This window comes from Epinephelus lanceolatus, chromosome 2 (assembly GCF_041903045.1).
Source record: "Epinephelus lanceolatus isolate andai-2023 chromosome 2, ASM4190304v1, whole genome shotgun sequence".
In the NCBI taxonomy this organism is placed as follows: Eukaryota; Metazoa; Chordata; class Actinopteri; order Perciformes; family Serranidae; genus Epinephelus; species Epinephelus lanceolatus.
This window is the reverse complement of record NC_135735.1, coordinates 20,177,662-20,188,502: the sequence shown is the minus strand read 5'-3', so window position 1 is coordinate 20,188,502 and position 10,841 is coordinate 20,177,662. Positions and strand designations below refer to the sequence as shown.

Genomic DNA, 10,841 nt, shown 5'->3' with positions numbered 1-10,841 from the left:
CATCATTTTGGATCCTTGTCCACTAAGAAATCACATCCACATTTAAGTCAGTGTTGCAAATCCTGGGGAAATATGGTCTAAATGTAACAGTTCAATCAACAAAATCAAATAGTCGGTGACATCTTTTCACCATCATCATCATCATTAAAGCTTACTTCCTGTTGAACACTCAAGTGCTTTTAAATGGTGGAAAAAGGCCCTAAAATTGCACAATAAATTCAAAATGGCTGACTTCCTGCTGGGTTTATGGTATGTCTCCATGAGGCTTATTTGTGTGTCTGCAGATGTTACATTTACCTTCCAAATTTTAAACATCTACATGAAATTTACAGGTGGGGGCTGTTACTTTAAGCAAATTTGCCACGCCCATGCTCAGGCCCCATATCAGATATCTATTATTTTCAGCACTTCTGTCAAGTGTGCAAAGTTTCATGTGTTTTCGAGCATGCCAAGCACCCCAAAAATGCCTTTAAAGAGGCCAGATAATAATTACAATAATAATTTCTGCTTCTTCAATAAGAACCAAATAATGACCATATGATTCATATCACACATTATGCTGCAGTCCCATCAAATGGTACAATTAAGATCAATCTAAACGTTTCCTAACAGGGAGGCAAATTTACAGACCTCTGTCCATGGTGCTGAAACGCTTCTGTCGCCAGAAGGGAGCGCTGTGCGCGTCCAGCAGTTGCAACTTGTCACCATTTCTCTTTATGAGCAAACACCTGGGCCCTCTTTAGGAAATAACTTCTCCTTTACACTATTGTGCATCTGTCCCATGCTTAGTGTGTATGGGTGTGTGTGTGTGTGAGTGTGTGAGTGTGTGTGTGCGTGTGTGTCAGTTTTTTTTTCTTAAAGTCAGACTGTATCATTAAATCTCTCCTCCTGCTCCTCAGGATCCATCCTAATTGGATGTCTGTCAGTTTTGACAAGAGTAGCCCAGATTAAACGACTTGAGGCAGAGACGGCCATTAAGTAGACACAGTTCACTGATATAAACCCTGAAGGGAAAGTGGCAGGCACAGTGCACTTAAATGATTTCTAATTGCTCAAAGGTGGGGAGCATATTAGTCTATGAATCCCTCCATGCTAGGCCCCAAATCAGGAAGAAGAGTGGACGGTGTCTGTTTCAGAAAGTGGCGAAGATTAACAAGCTTGACAGAGGTGAAGTCCTGTAAAATGCACTTGATGAGTATTAAATTAAGTTATTTTCCAATAAATACATCGCTCCACAGTTTCCTTTATTGCAAAGCAATGAGGGCATCAGGGCGACTTCATTTCCCTCTCAGTCGCGCAAAAAAAAAACCTGTTCCTGTGGAGCAAAGTTAATTGCGGTTGTAAGGTAAAATGCCGGCTGTGGAGAGTGACAGCGGATAAAAGGCCACATGAAGTATGGCTGCGCAATTAGGCGGCTGTTACGCACTGAGTTTGAAGGAGCAGGAGCCACATGGAGACTAAAACTCCCCCACAGATTATCGATTATTTAATGTGTAAAAATGCAACGTTGATATTAAAATTCATGTCATGCCATTCAGTGGTTTTAAAAAAAAAAAAAAAAAACAAGCTGCCCATCCATCCCCGTTATTGAGTGAAGGAACCTCTTCCACCCTCCTCCTCCACTCAGATCAGCCGGTACACTGTGACGTGTTTCCATGCAAGGTGCTCATTAAGAGGGACGTTTGGCTTCTCTGACGTGTGTATCAGTCCTCTGACGGCACCTGCCCCCTTATAAGCTCCAGTAAGTCACCCGGGAGACCTCCACCAACGTGTCATTTAACTGTTCCTCGCCGGTGCATAGACGGGGACGAGGTTTCCTAATAAACCGTCCAAACTGTTCTGCTCACTGTTTTCTGCCTCAGGTGCCCCAGCACATGACTCTAGAAACACTTGAGGTGAGTTTTGCATGTGTTTTCCAAGCTTTAGTAAACTGTTTAGGTCCGTTTATTAAATCAAATGACATTTTAGAGGATGATATATTGTTGATTTGAGCATGACAAAAGTGGAGATGTTGAGGTAAAAGTTCTTTATCTAATTTAAATTTGGAGACACATGTTTAGAGCTTTGGGTGGTCATATTCTTATCATGAATCTTGTGCGTAATATGACTTTTACGCGGGTGTGTACGGAGAAAAGGACAAAAGAAAAGAGAAAAAACGAAGTCACAAAATAAAAGATAAAGTGGGATGTATTTTTAAACTAATCTCACAGTTTTCTTTAATTCATTCTAGTTTATTTGGGGAATTGTTTGACATTTGTTTGAATTGAACCAGAAACTATATGGCGCTTACTGGATGTCTTTGCCTGAAGGAATCAAGAAAATATATAAAGAGAGACTCAGGTTTCTTTTCAACAGATGTTCACTTTCCTTATTGCTATAAAATGTAGAAAGACGATCGCCACAAATGACCTGCGCTTAATTGTAAGTCATATTTCTAAAAAAAAAAACAAAAAAAAAACACAGCTTTGAGAGCCACAAGAGCGAATTAAAACTAGCAAGTAAGCAGATTAAATTCTCTCTCATGCCATATTTTTATTCTAATTTTCTATTTCAGCAAGTCAACGCGTGAATGGTCAGTTAATCCAACTAAAACCTGCTAAAAATCAAAGTTTTCTGTGGGTTTCAAACGAAGCAAAATATCAAATTGTTGTAGAAAACTACACGCCAAATTACTGTTTTTACGGACTGCACTAAAACAAAATCTGAACCTTTTCCTCTCCGTGCGCCAAAGCAGGTCTCCATGCCCTCCCGTTCCTAGCGGCAGACCGGTGCGACAATGACCATCCATGTAGAGGGGCTTGTGGCTATCGCGCTCTTCTATCTGCTGATCCTGTTCGTGGGCATCTGGGCGGCATGGAAGAACAAACACTCCGGGGAGGCGGAGGGCACCGACCGCAGCGAAACCATCATGGTCGGAGGGAGAGACATTGGATTATTTGTCGGTGGATTTACCATGACAGGTAAAGTTTGTATTTATGACTCAGTCTCACAGGATTTCAGTGACCAGGACTGTTTAAAAAGGCTTTAAAATTAACCCACAGATCTGTTTTAATAGTTTAATTTTTTTCTAACTTGTTTCAGGATGTTTTCTTTAGAAATAATTGCCAACATTTTGTAATATTTTATATATATTTTTATTAGCACAAATGCCAAATATATGAAATTCTTTTGTCTGATTTTCTCATGTGGCATCCTGTTTGTGTGTGTGGGTGTTTTCAGCGACCTGGGTTGGAGGAGGATATATAAATGGCACAGCTGAGTATGTGTATCTGCCTGATTATGGCTTGGCTTGGGCTCAAGCTCCCTTCGGATATGCCCTCAGTCTCGTTGTGGGTGAGTGGTTTTAAACCATGTAAAATAGAGGTAGGACATTCCTTGTTAGCAGGAACATAAGAAGGGATTTTGGGTCCTTATGCACATTCACACTACAACACACCCCACATATTAATATACTGACTTACTGACCACATACCTGATTGAGATTTTTAGTTTAGGTGCTAATTAAACCGTCACTGGGTCCTCCATTCATCCCTCTGAGGGAGAGAACTTCACCTCTGCAGGGGAAAATCCTTGTTCAGTCTTAAACCTGTTTGTTCAAGCCTCTGTTTTATGATTTCTGTCAGTTGTAACATTAATATCAAGTAACCATGACTATGTATAAATGTAGACTTGACAAAAGCCAGTTGATTCAGGGCCTCTGGATGGTGAGTGCCCTCCTCCTCAGTCTGTAATGTCTCCACTCTTTGTCCTAGGTGGTCTTTTTTTCGCTAAGCCCATGCGCTCACGAGGTTACGTCACCATGCTGGACCCATTCCAGCAGCTGTATGGGAAACGCATGGGTGGCCTCCTCTTCATACCCGCACTGATGGGTGAGATCTTTTGGTCTGCTGCTATCCTATCAGCCCTCGGTGAGTTCATGTCTCTAGAGGCAACAAAATAAAAGATTTTTGTGGGCAATAAAATCAGATTATTGTCTTTGTGATGTTGCAGTGGTCATAATATCCTTTCATCTGTTTGCTCATGATCTTAGGTGCCACACTGAGCGTCATAGTCGACATCAACATTAAAATGTCAGTGGTTATCTCAGCGCTCATAGCCATCTTTTACACCCTGGTCGGAGGACTTTACTCTGTGGCCTACACTGACGTCGTGCAGCTCTTCTGTATCTTTGTTGGCCTGGTAGGTTCAAGCTGAGCAGAAATGAAAAGTACATGATAGCAACTAGTGTAGTCAGATACACATCTTGAGTAGGTTTACTGTATTTGTTGCACCAGATGTACTGTAGAATTCTGCACAAATATAACCACAAATGCTCCAAGGGCTCACAACAAACTAAGGTGAGATAAACAAAGAGCCTAAGTTATAATCCCATTAAGTTTTTGTTTTCCTGTGCTTGTTTTTTGACGTCCACAGTGGATCAGTGTCCCCTTTGCTTTGATCAACCCTGCGGTGTCGGACATTACCGTTACTGCAGTGAAGCAGGTGTACCAGTCGCCCTGGAGAGGCAGCGTCAACAAGACTGACACCTGGGTCTGGATCGACAACTTCTGCCTCCTGGTACAGTCAACATGAGTTATTCATCCCTCACTTCATCAGAATTTTGTCCACTAGACCAATACTAGGTCAAAAGGTCTAAAGCTGATTGTGTTGATGAACTAAATACCATCATGCTGAGACTATTGGTTGAATTACAGAAAATTTACAAGTGATAAACATCAGCCACATCACTTAGGAAGTGAATATACTACAGCTCTTTATCAAATCATTTAATTGAGCTATATGGCAAGTAATACAAAAGGGAAAACATATATAGGGTGCTCAAGTTGGAAGTGTACCATCACCTCCTCCACCAAGCGATTACAGGACAGTGGTGCGGCCTGCTTCTAACTAAAATCAATCAGTTGTCTAGCCAATAACGTAAAGTGGAAAAAGCCATAACCTCTGCCTGATTTGTGTGTTCACATGAATGAATTACTGAACAGGCCTACTCACAGGCAAGGGGCCCAAAGTTTCAGGGACCCTCCTGGCCTTCATCTGCAAAATGTCACTCAGATTAATCAGGTTGAGTATCAACCGGGGGAAACACAAAAAGACAACAAAGAGACATGAAGGAACTGCAAAGAGACACAAAATAACTACAAACGGCGCAAAACAACCATAAAGAGACAAAAAATGACCAAAAAAAGACACAATTATTTCAAAATGACCTCAGAAAGACACAAAATGACCATAAAGAGACACAAAACGACAAAAACTATACAAAGTCAGAGGTCAGAGTGATACATGGCTTGTTGGCTGACTCCTGGTTACATGTGGGCCAAATTGGGTCTGACCACGGGTAGATTCTGGCCAACCTACCGATGAAGCCTATTGAGGATCTTGAATTTTAGGGGGATGAAGTGGCATCTAGCAGTGATGATTGCAGATTGCAGCTGACTGAAACTTCTCTCAGCTAGGATCCCTTCAGTGTGCATTGTTCAGGAGGTTTTTACCGGTAGCCGAATTATCCACAGAGGTCTCTTCCTCTCCAAAACAAACAGACCAGGTGATTAAAACCAGTAAAAACATTGAATTAAGCAGTTTCATGTTGCAAATCAGTGTTTATCTGTTGTTACTTGTCATGAAAGGGCTGCAATTTGAATAAAACTGACATATCTGTGTTAGGCTTGTGTTTTGTGAATGTTATCCTCTGGTTTCTAACTGTCCTGCAGATGCTCGGAGGAATACCCTGGCAGGTTTATTTCCAGAGAGTTCTGTCCGCCTCCTCGGCCACCTATGCCCAGGTCCTCTCCTTCCTGGCTGCTTTCGGGTGCCTCGTCATGGCTGTGCCCTCCGTTCTCATCGGGGCCATCGGGGCCTCCACAGGTTAGAGAGGCTCACACATGAGCTCACATATGCACAGTCTGTGTGTGTGTTTGTTTGGGGAGGGGAATGCTCTGGATGGGTCCATGTTGCCCTTAGATCTGAGAGAGCCTGGTAAATAGCAGCTGGTTCACCTCATCCATAATGAAGCAGCAATCTATTTAATAACCACACTGGCTGTGTAAATATTACATTAGAGGGAGGCAAGGGACCAAATTAGAGGTTTGATATCCAGATTTTTAGGCATCAGATTTCTCGGTGAATACCTGAATACACAACTTTGTTTTATGCCGTTTTAAAATGGGGAAAAAAACCATGAGCCATCATTACAGAATTAAAATTATAGGGTTTTTTCTATCTATGCAGACAGGCTTGACGTTCATCCTTGCTTATTACCATCATCAATAAAATCCTATTTAATTTCACACCTTTGCAAAATTGGTTTTAATGAAATAAAAATTACAAAACCAAACTATATGAGAAAGAAATGTTGCAGTGCTTTCATATTTAGTTTTTAAAGCATTATATTTCAGTATTATGAATGTTTAATAGCAAATTACCTTAATTTCTGAGAAATTTCAAAAAGTTCTCTGGAGGCCATATTGGATGTGTCATTACATCTCTCCCTTGCTCAGACTGGAACCAGACAAGTTATGGTGCCATTTCTCCTAAAGAGAAGGAACAAGCAGACATGATTCTACCCATTGTGCTCCAGTACCTTTGCCCGCCATTTGTCTCTTTCTTCGGCCTGGGTGCCGTGTCTGCAGCTGTCATGTCCTCTGCAGACTCCTCCATCCTTTCAGCGAGCTCCATGTTTGCACGGAACATCTACCAGCTCGCCTTCAGACAGTCGGTGAGTACATGCGTGTTCCCTGGAGTCAAAATCCATGTTTCTTTTGGGTTGTTTTTGGCTGTTCTGCACACGTCACAATCCTTTTTCCACTCCTCTCTGTCTCCTCAGGCTTCTGACCGTGAGATCGTGTGGGTGATGCGAATTACCATCTTTGTATTCGGCGGCCTTGCCACAGTAATGGCACTGGTGACCGGGACAGTTTACGGCCTCTGGTATCTGAGCTCAGACCTGGTTTACGTCATCATCTTCCCCCAGCTGCTCAGTGTGCTCTTTGTCAAAGGGACCAACACTTACGGCTCTGTGGCTGCCTACCTGTTCGGCATGGTGCTGCGTATAGGTGGAGGTGAGCCCTACCTGCGACTGCCTCCTTTCATTTATTACCCTGGCTGGATCACTGAGGAGAGAATACACCACATGACTGGAGAAAAGGAGGAAGTTATCGTCCAGAAGTTCCCCTTCAAGACCGTCTCCATGATCGCCTCCTTTTTGGGCAACGTTGCTTTCTCCTACCTGGCAAAGTACCTGTTTGAAAGCGGCAAGATTTCACACAAATACGACATTCTCGATGCAGTGGTGTCCAAGCACAGTGGGGAGATTATGGATAAGACGACACTTGTGACTCGTGGAAACAACATCGGGCTGTCGGAGATGGCGCCCGTCAAATCGCGGCTGAGCGTGACCTTGGCGACCGCCTTCACACGCCGTGACACGTTGCCAAAAGAAACAGTGGAGGAGGAGGAGGAGGAGTCCAGCCCCGATTCCTCTCACCATGATGACGAATAACAAACTCAGGATGTGATTTTAAAAAAAAAAAAAAAGAACATGTGAGTGAACAGCCAGAGAACTGGTTACTCTGTCAGATCCTGCAAAAAGAAATAAGAGACTACGAGCAAACATCCTCCCTTGGGACTACAAAAGTACCACATCCAGCATGTGGTGACTGGATAACAGCCACATGTTGGGATATATAGTGTAGCAGCTTGCTGATTGTCCGGACATGAAGTTCTTTCTGTGACGTACATCAAACGTTCACTCATGTAGTACTTATAGATAGCTGGGTGTACTGTATATTCATCCTTTTACGAACTGCTTTGGAGATCTACTTAAAGAAAACTGTGTTCACAGACTTAAAGCTGGGGTAGGCAGTTTAATTTTGGCGTCACTGGTTAAAAATCTCATCCTAAACTCTGAGCTTATTGTATTTCGAGAGGTCTGAGGGAAAGATAGATGTCTGCACCTCCTCTTGGTTCTGTTTTTAGGCTTTGGAAAATCTAGATTGTGATGGGAAACTTTGGCCAATCACAGGTCATTTCAGAGAGAGGATGTTCCCACTGGCTGTTCTAGAAATACAGATGCACGTGCCTGATTCAATGGCGGAGAATCCTGCAGAGAGGTTGCTAATTCAGCACTGACAACAACTACCGACACTGCAAAGCAACTTAAAAAAGGAAGCAGGGCTTATCAAAAAGAGTCTAAAAGAGAGTGTGACAATAAATGAAATAAAACAAGTGTTAATATCTGCAAAGTATTTCAGAGATGGAGAGAAAATGTTGCTAATAGTTTAGCTTTATGCCAACCGAAGCCAAAGGCTCAGAGCTGCAGCTCTAAGTTTATGCTTATGTAGCTAACATTAGCTAGAGCCTCGAATCACTGTGTGTCCTCTGCCTCATTCCTCACCACTTCAAACGGAACCGGACAGCCCCAGCCCCGGTCTCACTTGGAAGTCGTCAAAAACCGGCACTTGGGCAGTGACTTCCAGCGTCAGACATTGACAAAAAAAAAAGCTGTCCTTTCATGTCGGCATGATATGCAGCCGGTGGCATCAGGGAAATGTGAAGGGACAAGAATGAAAGTTAAGGCAGCGAAAGTCCGAGTAGGGCAGGCGAGAGAGGTGGTCGATGGGTCCACCAGCCACCGACTTTCACCTGGGATGCCGGTGTTTGCTTCCTGTAAGAGTACGCCAAACCCTGTCTTTTCCTAAACCTAACCACGTGCATTAGTTGTTGAAGGAAAAAAAAGACGTTAATTTGCGGTGTTGTACTGACGTAGTGCGTTTATTTTGAAAGAGACTGTATGAAAACTTTCCTGTGAAAATGGAAGTGTATTTTGAAAACAGACAATGCATGTAACAGGTTGAAGGTGACACGGTGTCTCAGAACGTCAACAACCAACACACCCAGGGTACCTTGCATGTCATATCTCTACATGGAAAGTCCATGACCAAATGCCCATATGTGACGAGGTCAGAGTGAGAATGTGTTGGTTACACAGTCAGACCCAGTGCCGCTGCTGGCCATCATGGCGCTGTGACACCCTGCGCTGGAAGGGTTTGCGCTGGCTGCCTGTTCTCCTCATGACGGAAGCAGTCCACAGTGGCAGGGAGTGGGACAAAGGCTGCTAATTCTTGTCTCATTTGTGGTTTGATAAACAGAGAAACAGAGGAACAAGGAGGGGCTGAGCTAATGTGCAGCACACAACTGTAGAATGAAATAAATCAATGTACAGGAAACACTTGGTGACTGTATGAAGAGCGTGTATATGCCTGTGGTCGTCAGGTAGGAGGAGCTCAAGACAGAGAGGGGAGAGCTGCAGGAGGAGCGTGCGATTTCTGCCTGCCCCAGCTTTAATTTGATTAAATTTTATTTTTTATCACTAATGAAAAAGCAGAACAAAAAACAAATGAGTGAAGATAAGAGATGCTGCAAACATCTACTGAGTGGTGACATATTTTATCAGAAATATGAGAAGGAATGAAACAGATAACACTTTATAAGATGTGACTGACAGCACAACCATAGTCTGGAAGAAAAAGACATTACTGTAGCATCAAATAGATGAAAGCAATAACACATACACACACACCTGTACAGCAATTATTACAAATATCTGGTTGTGAGAAAGTAAAAAACATCAACAAGAAGAAATGATGGAGAAGCTTTATTATGTCATATCAAGCCAATAAATTTATGTTATGTGTGATGAACATTTGCAGCACTGAAATAATCAGGTTTTGAGTCATGATTTAAGACATTAAATAAACTGTGATGTCATCGACATGTTAACCAACACCCAGACCTGATTTAGTTTCATACAGGTTTTGACAGGCAATCACGTCTCTCGTTATGAACACATCATGACTGTGAATCAAGAAAGAAACAATCCATGTATCATGCTGACTAGGAAATATACAAGCAGTAGTGACGGTAGTTGACTTGAAGCATTAGCTAATATTCTCTTTAACGTCAGGTGTAGAAGCCGTTTTAATCATAAAAATCAGTGTAAATTAGTGTTTAAAATGATCTTGTATTCAACTGCCTTAATGAAGCTCATGAAAACAGTTTAATTCCCACAGTTGCGACCGGACTGTGGTCAGACTGCAGCGAACAAAGACTTGAATATGAATGTAACCTCTACAAAAAAAAGATCTGATTATATCAAGTAGTGTACTTCTACTGCTGTTTGTGTATGTTTTTGTTTGTGATTTTCGCAAAGTCAAACAGTAACAGGTGCAGAACAAGGTGGCGGCAGGTTCTGCTTCACAGGTCTGTTTTTTCGTTTGTTGTCGACAGCAGTGTACAGATTATTTTCTCTGTGATGTGTATGTTTGTATAAATATGGAGGAAAAAAATATATGTACACAGGTAACAAATCATGCTGGTTAAATATTGTTGAAATAAGATAGAAAAGATGCTGTCTAAATGTTTATTTATTTTTGATGTCATAAAAGATCAAACAATAAAAAAAGAAACTATTATTTCAGGAAGATATATAAATTCTACTTTTGGAAGAAGATTAAATTGGTATTTCACATTTTTTGTTTGCCGACTCATGTCCAACAAGACACTCTGAGGGTACTAAAAATGTGGTTCTACTTAAAGGAATAGTTCACCCACAAAACAACCATTTGTAAATCAGTTAGTCATGCAGGGTTACCCTTGAATTCATGACATAAACTCTTTGTTTTTCTAACATGCCTCCACAACAAACAGCAAACATATTGATTTACTGATTGATTGGGGTCCACATTTAACAACAGCAAAACTGTATCAGAGAAAAAATACCTCTCACATAATATAATCCAAGTGTCACTAACCAGTAAAACACTTCTATCTTGTATATTTGTATA

General features: G+C 41.8%; 1 protein-coding gene across 2 annotated transcripts; it reads left to right on the top strand.

Annotated features, from left to right (window-relative positions):
• Positions 1 to 1,333: 1,333 nt before the first annotated feature.
• On the top strand, positions 1,334 to 8,220 carry slc5a7a (solute carrier family 5 member 7a). Of its 2 annotated transcripts, none has more exons than XM_033633215.2 (9): positions 1,334 to 1,895; positions 2,735 to 2,960; positions 3,220 to 3,333; positions 3,753 to 3,908; positions 4,031 to 4,179; positions 4,414 to 4,557; positions 5,712 to 5,865; positions 6,498 to 6,715; positions 6,824 to 8,220. In XM_033633215.2, exons 2-9 carry the CDS (start codon positions 2,777 to 2,779, stop codon positions 7,496 to 7,498), a joined length of 1,794 nt encoding a protein of 597 aa, XP_033489106.1. In that variant the 5' UTR covers positions 1,334 to 1,895; positions 2,735 to 2,776; the 3' UTR covers positions 7,499 to 8,220. The 2 variants fall into 2 exon arrangements, with proteins under 2 accessions (XP_033489106.1, XP_033489181.1); XM_033633290.2 differs by having other exon boundaries at positions 2,732 to 2,960.
• The last annotated feature ends 2,621 nt before the right edge of the window (positions 8,221 to 10,841 follow it).

Excerpts from the sequence above, each read along its gene's own strand:
- slc5a7a (XM_033633215.2), top strand. The coding sequence starts at position 2,777 with ATGACCATCCATGTAGAGGGGCTTGTGGCTATCGCGCTCTTCTATCTG. Across the intron at positions 2,961-3,219 it reads CGGTGGATTTACCATGACAG|CGACCTGGGTTGGAGGAGGA; the intron begins GTAAAGTTTGTA and ends GGGTGTTTTCAG. Across the intron at positions 6,716-6,823 it reads AGCTCGCCTTCAGACAGTCG|GCTTCTGACCGTGAGATCGT; the intron begins GTGAGTACATGC and ends CTGTCTCCTCAG.